The 16,220-nt window shown below is 38.6% G+C and overlaps 1 protein-coding gene across 3 annotated transcripts in view; it reads left to right on the top strand.

Annotated features, from left to right (window-relative positions):
- EXOC4 (exocyst complex component 4) overlaps positions 1-16,220 on the top strand; it is an 807,055-nt gene that overhangs the window by 441,692 nt on the left and 349,143 nt on the right. Inside the window, exon 11 of one of the 3 annotated variants that reach the window (XM_070046302.1) lies at positions 5,995-6,356. The exons of the other annotated variants lie outside the window; for them this stretch is intronic. Within the exon in view, the coding sequence (XP_069902403.1) occupies positions 5,995-6,025 (31 nt within the window). The 3' untranslated portion in view covers positions 6,026-6,356. Of the gene's footprint in view, positions 1-5,994; positions 6,357-16,220 lie in introns of those variants that run through there. 3 annotated transcript variants of the gene reach the window in all.

Below are 16,220 nucleotides of genomic sequence, written 5' to 3'. Positions count from 1 at the left end.
ACATGTCAGCCTCCCTTATTAAACTCTGAAGGCAAAAGATGTTATTTGTCAGCGTCCTGTGCCTGGGACATTATTAGTGTAGTGTTCAGAAATTCTTTTTAAATGATGTCACAAATGGTTCAATCAGTCAATCACATGTAATGTGTTTATTTAATAAACATTTATTGATTACCAGCTTTATGCTAGGACTGTTACCTGCTTTAGGAAATTTTTTCTAAGCACAGGTCTGGAGTTGGCTGTATCAGAATTACCGAGGAACTTTAAAACCAGTGCACATTCCTGGGCTCCATTCCTGGCGAGCCTGATACTATAAGTTAAGGCCTGGGACCTGGGAAGCTCCCGGGGTAATTTTAATGTACCCTCAGAGTTTGAGAGATGGAAAGATGGTCCTTTCCCTAGACTGGTTAGGCTTCCTTATATTTTGTCATTATCTTTGTTTCTATTGTTCTTATCTTTGTTCTCATTCATGGAAACAAAAGAAATCAAATGGGGTGGTGAAATGGCTTATTTTTAAGCTTAAGGAATGGGAAGGCACTTTAACAAAGATATTTCATTTAACTCTTAAAATAACTCTGTGAAGTAAATATTATTATTCCCTTTCTTCGCCCATAGATCACTAAAGGTTATGAAAACTTAAGGTCACACATCTAATTAATGGTAAAGTATGGTTCAGAAACCAGAGCTCAGCAACTCAGGAGCCTGCCTGCTTTTCCCTCACTGTAACAAGCTATACCATAAAACTGAAATTAGCTCTTTTAAAAATGTATTGTGCTGGGACTTCCCTGGTGGTCCAGTGGCTAAGACTCCATGCTTCCACTGCAGGGGGCTCAGGTTCCATCCTTGGTCTGGGAACTAAGATCCCACATGCCCCACGGTGTGGCCAAAAAAAAAAAAAAAAAAAAGTGTTGTGCTAACTGCCTATGTGTTCTAAGAACAAAGGAAAAATGCAGATAAGTTTAATGCATCATAAAACAGCTCAAATGCTCTATAAAAAAAAAGATTAAGTTTATATTTGTAACCTATGCTTTCATTTTTTTCCTCTTACTCTGTGTATCAGTGCCTCTCCATGGGGAAAAACAAAGCGTTAGGCTATTTTTTAAAATCATTGTGTCTAGTTTCAAGGAATGGCTTCACGTTTGAATTGAGACTTAAGATGCATAGAGATATTGTACAACTTTATTTTTAGCGCTACAGACTATCTCTTAAGCTTATGAAGAGAGCTACCAATATTCAGTGGACAATTACTCTGCACCAGGAGCTAATGTCTTGTTTTGTCTTATGTCACATATATTGGCCATTGTTTTTCTCTCTTGATGGTTTTTGAGGCCGTGTATTGAGATTTTGTAAAGAATGTTAAAGTTTAGACATTGATGGTTAATTTACTTGTGTGTGTTTGTAATATGGAAATTAAAAATCGGGCCATTATTAATAAATTAATAAAGTAGGCATGTGCTTTATCAGTTCTTATGCCATGCATGTATTATTTCTATAAAACTGTGCGCTAACCCAAGGTTGCTTTTTAAAAGTGCTGTTATTGTTTAGTAGCAACAGTGATAGATAGGATATAAATATTTGCAAGGGTGAAATTAGAACATACATGGAAGAGGCTAGAGTGAAATGTATTTATAGAGGAATATATTTACGTTTAGGCTGTTTAAAGATTCATATTCTTAAACTCCTCTCTGTTTGGGATGCCCTTCACCTTTAGCCCTTGGAACAAATTGATATTCATCCCTCAGGTCCTCTCCTCAGTAGAGCTTTCTATGCCTGACCCTTTTTAGGCTGAATCAGTATTTGTTCCTCTATAGCTCCCTGTAATGATTTACCTAAGTGTATGCCTTCTCAACTAAATGTGAGCTTTTTCATTTAAGGACCGTCTCTAGAAGCTCCAGCAGAGTCTGAAACATTACACATTCACTAAATGTTGGATTTTGGTTTAAGGACTAAAGTTTATGATTTGCCTTTGCAATGGAAAACATATTAGAGCAATTAATTTTGCATTGTATAGTTGTTAGATACATTATGACTTATTTTTAGGAAAACTGAGGTCCAGCATAGCTGCTAAAGTCATATAGAATGTTCCTTAAATTTAATCTGGCACTATGTTCATTTCTCTTTCAATCCTATATAATTTTCAACACCGGCATTTGCCAAACTGTGCTCCCCAGGACACTAGTGCCCTAGGAAATATAACTGGAGTCATGGCCGGTAAGGGAGAAAATGGAATTTTAGGAGGAAAAAAAATCCTTGGTTAAATAAAATTTAAGAGTTTTTTGTTTGTTTTTAAACTTCAGGACTCTTCTGAACTATAATGTGCTGAAGGGTATATTGCCAAAGAGATTGCTATAACGTGGAGTATTTTCCAAAGTCATATGTTAACAGAACTCCCTCTTTTAAAATTACTCTTCTTTTAAGAGACTTTTTTTGAAAGATACAATTTAGAGAAGCTGCAGTAAATGAATTCTGTATGATGTTGATTCAAGTTCTTTATGTCAAAGTCATCTTGACTTTGTATGTGAACAAAAGAAATTGAAAGATACTGGTTGTGGACTCTTTTCCTGGATTTGTCTCTGATTTACTCCATGAGCTTTGACATATTCCAAAATTGCAGGAAATTGTTTCCATTTATTCATTGGTAAAGGGGAATCTCTGGGGAGACACATGGTCAAATACTCAACCTTTGGATTCGTGATTTTGAGCCTATAGTCATTATTTTCCTAGTAAGTCCTGGCCAAGATGCATGTGTCAAATCATATTATAACAATAATAATAGTCCACATGTGTTTATTTTACTGAATTTATGTTTTATTGCCTGAAAGAGGTTGGCTTGGTAATTGGTTTTTATATGGAGACTTAGGTATCCATTGTGGTCCAGGGAACATTGCAGGGATCACTCTCTGTTTTAGTTTATTCGTTAGTTGATAGAGGAAAAAAAACCATTCTCCAATGTTAAATATTAACTTAATAGTATCTGTTGTTAGAAAATTTAACTTGAATTCAAATCTTAGACTCAATATGAATTAAAGTTTAATTGCAAGAGGGCAGTTAGAGGTAGTTATATTGTAATTTGAGAAGGAAACCTCAGAAAGCTAATAGAGATTGTAGATTTGGGGAGAGAATCCACAGCCCTGGTTGTAGAGAAAAAGAACCCGTTAGGGTAATCAGTGCAAGGGAGTATTAATGCTAGCACTATGTGGAATTCATAATAGTAGAGGGACAATTGTGTTCTTATAGTTTCCCCAAGGGAAAAGGTAGCTTAATTTGGTTAAATGTGGCCTGGAATAAAACATCCACACAAAAGAAATACTGTGAATTTCAGAATGAGAATATTGAATTTCAGAATGAGAATATTGAATTCAGACAGAGAATATTGGGTCTGTCTGAATTGAAAGGGAAGGGAGAGCTCTAGACCCACAGATGTGGGTCTGTCTGAATTGAAAGGGAAGGGAGAGCTCTAGAGCAAATGATAGTCCCTAATTTGTTTACTGCTTCACTCATTAGACTGAGGTTTGAATGATTTTAAATGGTCAAAAATTCTATACCAGACAAAGAAAAGTTACCATTTAATTTATTTAAGACAGTTCCTAAAATAGAATTCTATAATATTTTTAACAGTGGCAGCATCTCTGAAGTAAATATCTAACATCCGTAGGCAAGTACTTTGGAAAGACTAACACTTACTTGGATGTTTAAATTCTCCTACGATAATTAAAAATAGCAATTATCTTACAGCATATTCTTACCTGGTGAAATAAACAGAAAGGGCCAGGTAAGCAGTAGATTGGAGAATCAGAATGCAGAGATATATGTCAATGAAAATAAATAGTATCTTGAATTTGCATGTGGTATTACACCAAAGGGTTAAAAATACCTAGAAAGTCTTAATTTTCCAAGTTGAATTTTTCCCTGAGTAATTAAAATTAAAATGTAGTCCTAGACTTTAGAAATTTTCCATTATCTGAATAGCTGTTACACGTCCTCAAAAAGTTCTGTGCAGAGTGTAATAGAATTGCATAATTTACAGTCTGAGATGGGATAATTTGAATTGGAGCTGAGTTGAAGCATAATGTCACCTTAAAGGTTTTAATGAAGGAGAATATTAACACCATTAAACAAGATCAAAAGCTAATAATCAAAGCATTTTTTAGGCACTGGTAAGGAGTTTGCTGCCACTGAGGCTTTGCTGTGCTGATTGTGTGTGATTTTTATTTGTGTATTAAATTATATTTTCTACTAGACAGCATTTAGCTAGAAGTTCCAGTGCATTTATAACTTTAGAAATGATCAAGCTTAATTTTAAATAAAATTGTAGTAGTCACTTGTCCTTTCTATTGGTGTATGAATGGATTTTCCTACCAACTGTTTAGAATTAATGCCACTTTTATGACCACCATGTGCATGTATGTATGCAGATCTGTGTGTATGAAAAAATATATATGTGTGTATACCTTTTAATTTGATTAGTTCCATTAGCTTTAATATGATAAAATTATGATGGTGAAAACATCCGGTTCAACATTTTCCAGCATGTTACCTTCCTTCTACTTTATAGGAATTTACAAACTTGGTTTATCAGTTACAAAAGCATACTACAAAGGTGATTAACACACGTATATTTGTATTTCTAGTTACATTTATACACATATACAATTTAGACGTGGCTTTGGTTGACTAATGAATGTCAAGTTTAGACACGGCTTTGGTTGACTAATGAATGTACAGATCACCACTCTCCAAAAGAAATATGAGCCACAAATGTAACTTATTTTCAATAGAAATATAATATGTATCATATTTTTAAAAAGTCTAGAGAAAGAGATAAGCTTTAGTAATATATTTTATTTCACCCAAGACCTCCAAAATATCATTTCAACCCATAAGCCACAGAAAAATTATTAATATATTTTACATTCTTTTTTCCATACTAAATCTTAGAACTGTGTACTTTACACTTAAAGCACATCTCCGTTTGGACTCGCCACATTTGAAGCGCTTACTAGCTACGTGTGGCTTGTGGCTCCTGTGCAGGATGGCACAGAGCTTGATGCTTGTCACTGTGGACACCAGGGTGAGCCGGGAGGAGGATGGGGATGGAGAGGATAATGAAGTTAGGATGAAATCATAGATCGTTTAACAGCCTCTCCAGTAATCGCTGCTTCTTTACTACTGAAGGTCAAAAGAAACGCAGTGTAGAAAAAAAGACAGCTTCCTAAGTATTTGTGGATACAGGGGAAAGAGATGCCTATATTGTTTTTCTTTCTTTGCTGACAGAAGCAACATTTTTCAAGTTCAGATTGGGGATAAGAATCGCAGAAATGTCCAGACCTTGCTGATTCCTTCTCAGAACGGGGAGGAAAAGCCTCCCTGCAGGGATGGAAAACTTCATTAACATTCCTTGTGTGGAGGTCTGGAACCGACCGGCTTTCTGTGAGGGCAGGTGCAGAGTTGTTTGTTTCTCCAAAGAGATTGCACCTGCAGACTCTCAGGCCCAATTAATCTGAATATAGAGACGGAGTATGAAGGGGTTGTCTTAGCGAGGACCTCCATAATAAAATACCATAAACTGGGTGGCTTAATCAACAGAAATTTATTTCTGGAGGCTGAAGTCCAAGATCAGGGTGCCAGCTTGCTTGGGTTCTGGTGAGTTCCCTCTTCCTGGCTTATACATTTGGTTCTCTTTTTGCTGTGTCCTCTTTTTGCGGTCTCTATCTACTGTGTCCTCAGTAGAGAGAAGCTCTGATGGCTCTTCCTTTTCTTATAAGGACACTAATCCCAAAGACCCCACTTCCAAATACCATCACATTGGGGGTTAAGGCTTCACATATGAATTTGGGGAGGTACATTCATTCAGTCCATGACACGGGAATTGCTTTCATATCTCAGGCTTTCACTCTCTCCATTCCTGGTAAACCAGAGTTCTTACAATATTTTGTGTGTGTGTGTGTACACATTCAGTGGCCATTCTTTGCCTCTTCTTTCTTTTTCAAAAACCAGTGTAGGGCTTCCCCGGTGGTGCAGTAGTTAAGAATCCGCCTGCCAATGCAGGGGACACGGGTTCGACCCCTGGTCTGGGAAGATCCCACATGCCGCGGAGCAACTAAGCCCGTGCACCAGAACTACTGAGACTGTGCTCCAGAGCCTGTGAGTCACAACTACCGAGTCCGCAAGCCACAACTACTGAAGCCCGTGTGCCTAGACCCCGTGATCTGAAACAAGAGAAGCCACCGCAATGAGAAGCCTCTACACAGCAACGAACACTAAGCCCCAGTCGCCGCAACTAGAAAAAGCCCGTACGCAGCAGTGAAGACCCAACACAGCGAAAAATAATAAATAAATAAACCCAGTGTAAAATTGAAGCCAAGAGATTTATTTTAGCACATAATTAATTGTGAGGTGCTTTGAAGGGTTTGCATTGAAGCTTTTACTGGTAAAATTATGGAATGCAACTTACACACACCAGTGTAATTAAGAAAATGACAAAAGAAAAGCTATTGTAAATAGAAACAAAAAAAATAAAGCTGAAAACAAAATACCAATTAATTTAATACTTTCTTCTTTTAAAGTAGATTATAGAAACCTCTTATTTTTTTCTCAATTCCCAAATTCTTATTTCTGAAAAAATTTGCTATCATTTTTGTTTCTGACAGATTTGACAACCTGAAATTCAGATTCTCCTTTTTTTTCTTTAAACATCTTTATTGGAGTATAATTGCTTTACAATGGTGTGTTAGTTTCTGCTGTATAACAAGGTGAATCACCTATATGTATGCATATATCCCCATATCCCCTCCCTCTTGCATCTCCCTCCCACCCTCCCTGTCCCACCCCTCTAGGTAGTCACAGAGCACCAAGCTGATCTCCCCATGCGATGCGGCTGCTTCCCACTAGCTATCTGTTTTACATTTGGTAGTGTATATGTGTCAATTCTACTCTCACTTCGTCCCACCTTACCCTTCCCCCTCCTAGTGTCCTCAAGTCCATCTTCTACATCTGCAACTTTATTACTGTCCTGCCCCTAGGTTCATGAGAACCTTTTTTTAAAAAAAATATATTCCATATATATGTGTTAGCATATGGTATTTGTTTTTCACTTTCTGACTTACTTCACTCTGTATGACAGACTCTAGGTCCATCCACCTCACTACAAATAACTCAATTTTGTTTCCTTTTATGGCTGAGTAATATTCCATTGTATATATGTGCCATATCTTCTTTATCCAGTCATCTGTCGATGGACACTTAGGTTGCTTCCATGTCCTGGCTATTGTAAATACTGCTGCAGTGAACATTGTGGTACCTGACTCTTTTTGAATTATGGTTTTCTCAGGGTATATGCCCAGTAGTGGCATTGCTGGGTCATATGATAGTTCTACTTTTAGTTTTTAAGGAACCTCCATACTGTTCTCCATAGTGGCTGTATCAATTTACATTCCCACCAACAGTGCAAGAGGGTTCCCTTTTCTCCACACCCTCTCCAGCATTTATTCTTTGTAGATGTTTTAATGATGGCCATTCTGACCTGTGTGAGGTGATACCTCATTGTAGTTTTGATTTGCATTTCTCTAATGATTAGTGATGTTGAGTATCCTTTCATGCGTTTGTTGGCAATTTGTATATCTTCTTTGGAGAAATTTCTATTTAGATCTTCTGCCCATTTTGGGATTGGGTGGTTTGTTTTTGTGATATTGACCTGCATGAGCACCTTGTATATTTTGCAGATGAATCCTTTGTCAGTTGTTTCGTTTGCAAATATTTTCTCTCATTCTGAGGGCTGTCCTTTCGTCTTACTTATGGTTTCCTTTACTGTGCAAAAGGATTTAAGTTTCATTAGGTCCCATTTATATTTGTTTTTATTTCTATTTCTCTAGGAGGTGGGTCAAAAAAGATCTTGCTGTGATTTATGACAAAGGGTGTTATTCCCATGTTTTCCTCTAAGAGTTTTATAGTGCCTGGGCTTATATTTAGGTCTCAAATCCATTTTGAGTTTATTTTTGTATATGGTGTTAGGAAGTGTTCTAATTCCATTCTTTTACATGAGCTGCCCAGTTTTCCCAGCACCACTTATTGAAGAGACTGTGCTTTCTCCATTGTGTATCCTTGCCCCCTTTCTCATAGATTCGTTGACCATAGGTTCGTGGGTTTATCTCTGGGCTTTCTATCCTGTTCTTTTGGTCTATATTTCTGTTTTTGTGCCAGTACCATATTGTCTTGATTACTGTTGCTTTGTAGTATAGTCTGAAGTCAGAGAGTCTGATTCCTCCAGCTCCATTTTTTTCCCTCAAGACTACTTTGGCTATTCGGGGTATTTTGTGTCTTCATACAAATTTTAAGATTTTTTTGTTCTAGTTCTGTAAAGTAATTTGATAGGGATTACATTGAATCTGTAGATTGCTTTGGGTAGTATAGTCATTTTCATAGTATTGATTCTTCCAATCCAAGAACATGGTATGTCTCTCCATCTGTTTGTATCATCTTTAATTTCTTTCATCCGTGTCTTATAGTTTTCTGCATACAGGCCTTTTGTCACCTTAGGTAGGTTTATTCCTAGTTATTTTATTCTTTTTGTTGCAGCGGTAAGTGGGAGTGTTTCCTTAATTTCTCTTTCAGATTTTTCATCATTAGTGTATAGGAATGCAAGAGATTTCTGTGCATTAATTTTGTACCCTGCAACTTTACGAAATTAATTGTTTAGCTCTAGTAGTTTTCTGGTGGCATCTTTAGGATTCTCTATGTATAGTATCATATCATCTGCAAACAGTGACAGTTTTACTTCTTCTTTTTCGATTTGTATTCCTTTTATTTCTTTCTCTTCCCTGATTGCTGTGGCTAGGACTTCCAAAACGATGTTGAATACTAGTGGCGAGAGTGGACATCCTTGTCTTGTTCCTGATCTTAGAGGAAACGCTTTCAGTTTTTCACCATTGAGAATGATGTTTGCTGTGGGTTTGTTGTATATGGCATTTATTATGTTGAAGTAGGTTCCCTCTATGCCCACTTTCTGGAGAGTTTTTATCATAAATGGGTTTTGAATTTTGTCAGAAGCTTTCTCTGCATCTATTGAGATAATCATATCGTTTTTATTCTTCAGTTTGTTAATATGGTGTATCACATTGATTGATTTGCGTATATTGAATAATCCTTGCATCCCTGGGATAAATCCCAGTTGATCATGGTGTATGATCCTTTTAATGTGTTGCTGGATTCTGTTTGCTAGTATTATGTTGAGGATTTTTGCATCTATATTCATCAGTGATAATGGTCTGTAATTTTCTATTTTTGTAGTATCTTTGTCTGGTTTTGGTATCAGGGTGATGGTGGCCTCATAGAATGAGTTTGGGAGTTTTCCTTCCTCTGCAATATTTTGGAAGAGTTCGATAAGGATGGGTGTTAGCTCTTCTCTAAATGTTTGATAGAATTCACCTTTGAAGCCATCTGGTCCTGTACTTCTGTTTGTTGGAGGATTTTTAATCACAGTTTCAATTTCATTACCTGTGATTGGTCTGTTCATATTTTCTATTTCTTCCTGGTTCAGTCTTGGAAGGTTCTACCTTTCTAAGAATTTATCCATTTCTTCCAGGTTGTCCATTTTATTGGCATAGAGTTGCTTGTAGTAGTCTCTTAGGATGCTTTGTATTTCTGCGGTCTGTTGTAACTCCTCCCGTTTCATTTCTAATCTTATTGATTTGAGTCCTCTCCCTCTTTTTCTTGATGAGTCTAGCTAATGCTTTATCAATTTTGTTTACCTTCTCAAAGAACCAGCTTTTAGTTTTATTGATCTTTGCTATTGTTTTCTTTGCTTTTATTCCATTTATTTCTGCTCTGATCTTTATGATTTCTTTCCTTCTGCTAACTTTGGGTTTTGTTTGTTCTTCTTTCTCTAGTTCCTTTCAGTGTAAGGTTAGATTGTTTATTTGAAATTTTTCTTGTTCCTTGAGGTAGGCTTGTATAGGTATAAACTTCGCTGTTAGAACTGCTTTTGCTGCATCCCATAGGTTTTGGATTGTCATGTTTTCATTGTCATTTGTCTCTAGGTATTTTTTGATTTCTTCAGTGATCTCTTGGTTATTGAGTAACGTATTGTTTAGTCTCCACGTGTTTGTTTTTTTATGTTTTTTTCTCTAATTGATTTCCAATCTCATAGCATTGTGTTCAGAAAAGATGCTTGATATGATTTCAGTTTTCTTAAATTTACTGAGGCTTGATTTGTGACCCAAGATGTGATCTATCCTGGAGAATGTTCCGTGCGCACTTGAGAAGAAAGTGTAATCTGCTGTTTTTGGATAGAACATCCTATAAATATCAATTAAATCTATCTGGTCTATTGTGTCCTTTAGAGCTTGTGTTTCCTTATTAATTTTCTGTTTGGATGATCTGTCCATTGGTGTATGTGAGGTGTTAAAGTCCCCAACTATTACTGTGTTACTGTGAATTTCCTCTTTTATAGCTGTTAGCAGTTGCCTTATATATTGAGGTGCTCCTATGTTGGGTGCGTATATATTTATAATTGTTATCTCTTTTTCTTGGATAGATCCCTTGATCATTACGTAGTGCCCTTCCTTGTATTGCTACTCCAGCTTTCTTTAGATTTCCACTTGCATGGAATATCTTCTTCCATCCCCTCACTTTCAGTCTGATTGTGTCCCTATGTGTGAAATGGGTCTCTTGTAGACAACGTATATATGGGTCTTGTTTTTGTATCTATTCAGCGAACCTGTGTCTTTTGGTTGGAGCATTTATTCCATTCACACTTAAGGTAATTATTGATATGTATGTTCCTGTGACCATTTTCTTAATTTTGGGGGGTTTGTTTTTGTAGGTCCTTTTGTTCTATGTGTTTCCCACTTAGAGAAGTTCCTTGAGCATTTTTTGTAGAGCTGGTTTGGTGGTGCTGAATTCTCTTAACTTTTTCTTGTCTGTAAAGGTTTTAATTTCTCCATGTAATCTGAATGAGATCCTTGCTGGGTAGAGTAATCTTGGTTATATGTTTTTCCCTTTTGTCACTATAAATGTGTCCTGCCATTGCCTCTGGCTTGCAAAGTTTCTGCTGAAAGGTCAGCTGTTAACCTTATGGGGATTTACTTGTGTGTTATTTGTTGTTTTTCCCTTGCTGCTTTTAATATTTTTTCTTGGTATTTAATTTTTGATAGTTTGAATAATATGTGTCTTGGTGTGCTTCCCCTTGGATTTATCCTGTATGGGACTCTCTGTGCTTCCTGGACTCGATTGACTGTTTCCTTTCCCATGTTAAGGAAGTTTTCAACTATAATGTCTTCAAATATTTTCTCAGCAGCTTTCTTTTTCTCTTCCTCTGGGATCCCTGTGATTCAAATGTTGGTGCATTTAATGTTGTCCCAGAGGTCTCTGGGACTGTCCTCAATTCTTTTCATTCTTTTTTCTTTATTCTGCTCTGCAGTAGTTATTTGCACTATTTTATCTTCCAGGTCAATTATACGTTCTTCTGCCTCAGTTATTCTGCTATTGATTCCTTGTAGAGAATTTCTAATTCATTTATTGTGATGTTCATCATTTTTTATTTGCTCTTTAGTTCTTCTAGATCCTTGTTAAACTTTTTTTGTATTTTCTCCATTCTATTTCCAAGATTTTGGATCATCTTTACTGTCATTACTCTGGATTCCTTTTTAGATAGACTGCCTATTTCCTCTTCATTTGCTTTGTCCGCTGGGTTTTTACCTTTCTCCTTCATCTGCATATTTTTCTGTCTTCCCATTTTGCTTAACTTACTGTGTTTGGGGTCTCCTTTTCACAGGCTGCAGGTTCATAGTTCCTGTTGTTTTGGGTGTCTGCCCCCAGTGGGTAAGGTTGGTTCAGTGGCTTGTGGCGGGGCCTGGTGCCTGTGTTCTGGTGGGTGGGACTAGATCTTGTCTTTCTGGTTGGCAGGGCTGCGTCTGGTGGTGTGTTTTGGGCTGTTTGTGGACTTAGTATGTTTTTAGGCAGCCTCTCTGCTAATGGGTGGGGTTGTGTTCTTGTCTTGCTAGTTGTTTGGCATGGGGTGTCCAACACTGGAGCTTGCTGGCTCTTGCGTGGAGCTGGGGCTTATCATAGAAACAGATCTCTGGGAGGGCTCTCTCCGACTGATATTACATGGGGCCAGGAGGTCTCTAGTGGTCCAGTGTCCTGAACTCAGCTCTCCCACCCCAGAGGCTCAGGCCTGACGCAAGGCCAGAGCAGCAATACCCTCTCAGCCACATAGCTCAGAGGAAAAGGGAGAACATCAATAAATAAATAAATTAAATAATTTAAATTAAAAAATTTTAAAGTAGTAAAAAAAGAGAGAGAGCAACCAAACCAATAAACAAATCACTAGTGATAACAGGCACTAAAAACTATACTGAGATAAACGTAAACATCAGAAACACGTCAGTCGCAGACAGCAAACCCCAAGTCTACATTTCTCCCAAATTCCACCGCCTCAGTTTTGGGTTGATTTGTTTTCTATTCAGGTTTTCCCCAGATTCAGCATACCTCAAGTTGATTGTGGAGATTTAATCCACTGCTCCTGAGGCTGCTGGGAGAGATTTCCCTTTCTCTTCTTTGTTCGCACAGCTTCTGGGGTTCAGCTTTGGTTTTGGCCCCACCTCTGCGTGTAGGTCGCCCTCAGGCTTCTGTTCCCTCCCAGACAAGAGGGGGTTAAAGCAGCGACTGATTAGGGGGCTCTGTCTCCCTCATGCTGGGGGGAGGGAGGGGTATGGTAGTTATAATTGGAATGCTGGGTGAGCCTGTGGCGGCAGAGGCCGGCGTGACATTGCAAAAGCCTGAGGCATGCTGTGTGTTCTCCCGGGGAAGTTGTCCCTGGATCACTGGACCCTGGCAGTGGTGGGCTGCACAGGCTCCCAGTGGCGGGGGTGTGAATAATGACCTGTGTGCTTGCACACAGGCTTCTTGGTGACTGCAAAAGCCGTGTTAGCGTTTCATGCCTGTCTGTGGTGTCCACACTGATAGCCGTGGCTCTCGCCCGTCTCTGGAGCTCGTTTAGGTGGTGCTGTGCCTTCTTTGGGCAGACAGGGAAGGAATCTCCTCTCCCTGTACCCTGAAACAATGGTCTCTTGCCTCTTAAAGTTCCATACTTTTTCCTGGACTCCCTCCTGGCTAGCTGTGGCACACTAGCTCCTTCAGGCTGTGTTCACGCAGCCAACCATAATCCTCTCGCTGGGATCCGACCTCCAAAGCCCTAGCCTCAGCTCCCAGCCCCCGCCCACCCCGGCGGGTGAGCAGAGAAGCCTCTCCGGCTGGTGAGTGCCGGTCGGCACCGATCCTCCGTGCGTGAATCTCTCCGCTTTGCCCTCCGCACTGCTGTTGCTGCACTCTCCTCCACGGCTCTGAAGCTTCCCCCCGCCCCGCCACCCCCGTCTCCACCAGTGAAGGGGCTTCCTAGTGTGTGGAAACCTTTCCTCCTTCACAGCTTCCTCCCAGAGGTGCAGGTCCGTCCCTATTCTTTTGTCTCTGTTTTTTCTTTTTTCTTTTGACCTACCCAGCTAGGGGAGTTTCTTGCCTTTTGAGAAGTCTGAGGTCTTCTGCCACGTTCAGTAGATGTGAGGAGTTGTTCCACATGTAGATGTATTTCTGGTGTATTTGTGGGGAGGAAGGTGATCTCCATGTCTTACTCCTCCACCATCTTTTGGACTAGTCACCATTATCTTAAGTGACAATGGGCAGTTACTTAGGTAATGGAATAATAGAAATAATAGCTGAAATTTGTGTGGTGCTTTATAGTTCATGGTATTTACAAAATGATTTTTTGAAATCCTTAAGGTGGAACCTAATGAAAACCTTCAGTCTCAGAAGTTTTAGGGCAAGGCCGCACAGCTGTCAGTTAAGACAATCCTACTTCTCACTGGAGATCTGTTAGTTCTTCTGTTACAATGCAGGTGAATCTCCCAATGTACAAGAATTATCATAAGAAGAAGAAGACCAAAAAAGTAGACTGGTGGTCAATACAGGAAAAAGGAATTCTTTGTGACATAGGAAACTAAAATTAATGAAGAGTTTAAGACATTTTTTATCACAAAATCTTCTTTAGTTTTCAATGCTAAATTTGGGAAAGAACAAACATTTTGGATGGCTTCATGGGGACATACTGATTGGATTCAGTAACTTACCTAGTCCTAGTAAGAACATTTCTTTGTACATCACTGAAAAAAAGGAATTGACATTAATCAACATGGCTAAAAGGAAAGAAGCAGTCAATATGTTTATTCTTTTATCATTCATGAAGTATTTATTGAGCACTTATTTTGTTCTGGAGAGAAACAGACAAGAATCTCTGCCATCCTGGAGCTTAAATTCTGGTGGGAGAGAAGGTTTTATATTATTACAGGTACTGTACTAGGTGCTTTATATATTCTCTCAAAAGTCCCATAGCAACCTATGTTATTACCATTATTTCCAATTTGAAGTTGAAGAAACTGAGTCCCAGTAAATTGTTCAAGATACACAACCAGTAAGCAATAGGAGTTAGTAACAGTAGTTAAACCTTGCTCTGTCTGACCCTTTCACCCCATAGCTCCACTACTATACCATCACCCGTGGTCACACTCTTTACGAGAATACGTTACCAAATGTCAGCATTTAGTAATGTTAGAACCTGTAAGTTTGCTCATCATTCAGTTGCTTTTTTTCAGAGAAGTCATTTTGTAGTATTAGGCTTGATTACCTCTTCAGAAGAAATTACATCTGTTATGTTTAGTCTGATCTGGTAGCACAAGTGGCTGCTTTCCCCTCAGTAACAACAGGAAGATTCTTAACGGGCAGTATCTTCAGAGTGGTGATTCTGATAAGCAATTTCCTCTTGAATCGTGTAGTCGGTGTAATAGCAAGGGACAGCCAGTTATAATTAGGCAGTGTCTGCCAAGGCTGGCATTGGTGGGGGGTGCTCTAGAGGTATATGGATTTGGGGCAGGAATAGTATTCAGGAGATGACATCAAGAGGAAAAACAGTAAAAATAAAAAGGGGTGAAGACAGTTTCACACGTTACTGATTAAGCCACAGGGAAGAGTTCTGATTATCAGCAGTGGCCTGTCACCAGGCTCTGCCCCATCAGGTTAGAGTTGTTATTTTCCAAGTTGTAAAGACACCTTGTTTCTTGTCTGATTAAGGTTTTGATTACATCTGGCTTAATAGAAGGAGGCATAATCGTATTTAATGTGTGTTTGGCCAAGCCTCAGACTGGTAGCTCGGGTATTACAGCTAATCATTGCCTATATGAGTTTAGTATTGTTTTGAAGATTTTCTGTGATGGAATCATCACTGTCATAATTTGTTTTCTATTTCATTCTTAGGGAAGTATGAGATTTTAGTGTAGTAGTGAAGAACCTCCGGCTCTGTAAACAGAAAAATAAAAAGGAAAAGCCATCACCACCAGTATATCGAACATGTTACAAAATGAAGGAAGGAGAGGGGTAAATTAAGCACACTATTGGTAAAGTGGAGTTCAGGGGGTGGGGGTACAATATGCCACACTGTCCGCATAGAACAACAGTGATAGAAAAAACACTGTATCATTTTTAACTGACTTGTTCTGTTGGTGATGGAGGCATTTCAATGCACAGCCAGGAAAATAATAGGTTATTTTCACGATGGTAGAAGTTTAACAAATGCTCAGTCATTCACCTACATCATCACTGTCGTTGGCGAGAGCTTTACTGTATGATATTGATGCCTTGCTTCTTTCTTATTGCCGTATTCTTTTCAGATTCAATCTGTCTGCATTGGGCCACTAAACATGTCAATTTGCTACCTATAGAGTTAGATCGCGATGCTCAGGCTGAAATGAGAGAGAAACGGATTTAGTGAAACTCAGAGTTGTGGTTTTCATGGATTTTTGTAGCAGGATGCACAGACTGAAACCCACTGATAAGATACACACGATCACTTTTGAGTATCTCATAAAAGTACATGGTATTAAGCAATTCATTGATGTTTATAGGGAAAATAGACTCAGCTAGATACTGATAGACCCTCTACATTTTCAGGAACTCAGACTGTCAGCCTGGGGTGTACATGCTTATAATTAGGGCCATCATAATGGCTCTTGAATACTTCTAACACTCCTTGTTTAGGTGCTCTTAAGAGCTCAGCTAGTGAAGAAGAGGATAAATTTCAAATTATTTTCTGGCCCAATCGGACTGAAAGGAAGGATTTTTATTCTACAGTTGGGAGAGAGGTTTTTCTCTCTTTTGCAGTTTTTAGGGAAGGTAACCTA

This window comes from Globicephala melas, chromosome 9 (assembly GCF_963455315.2).
Source record: "Globicephala melas chromosome 9, mGloMel1.2, whole genome shotgun sequence".
Classification (NCBI taxonomy): domain Eukaryota; kingdom Metazoa; phylum Chordata; class Mammalia; order Artiodactyla; family Delphinidae; genus Globicephala; species Globicephala melas.
Note: the sequence above shows the minus strand (reverse complement) of the source record. Positions and strands in the feature narration are given on the sequence as shown.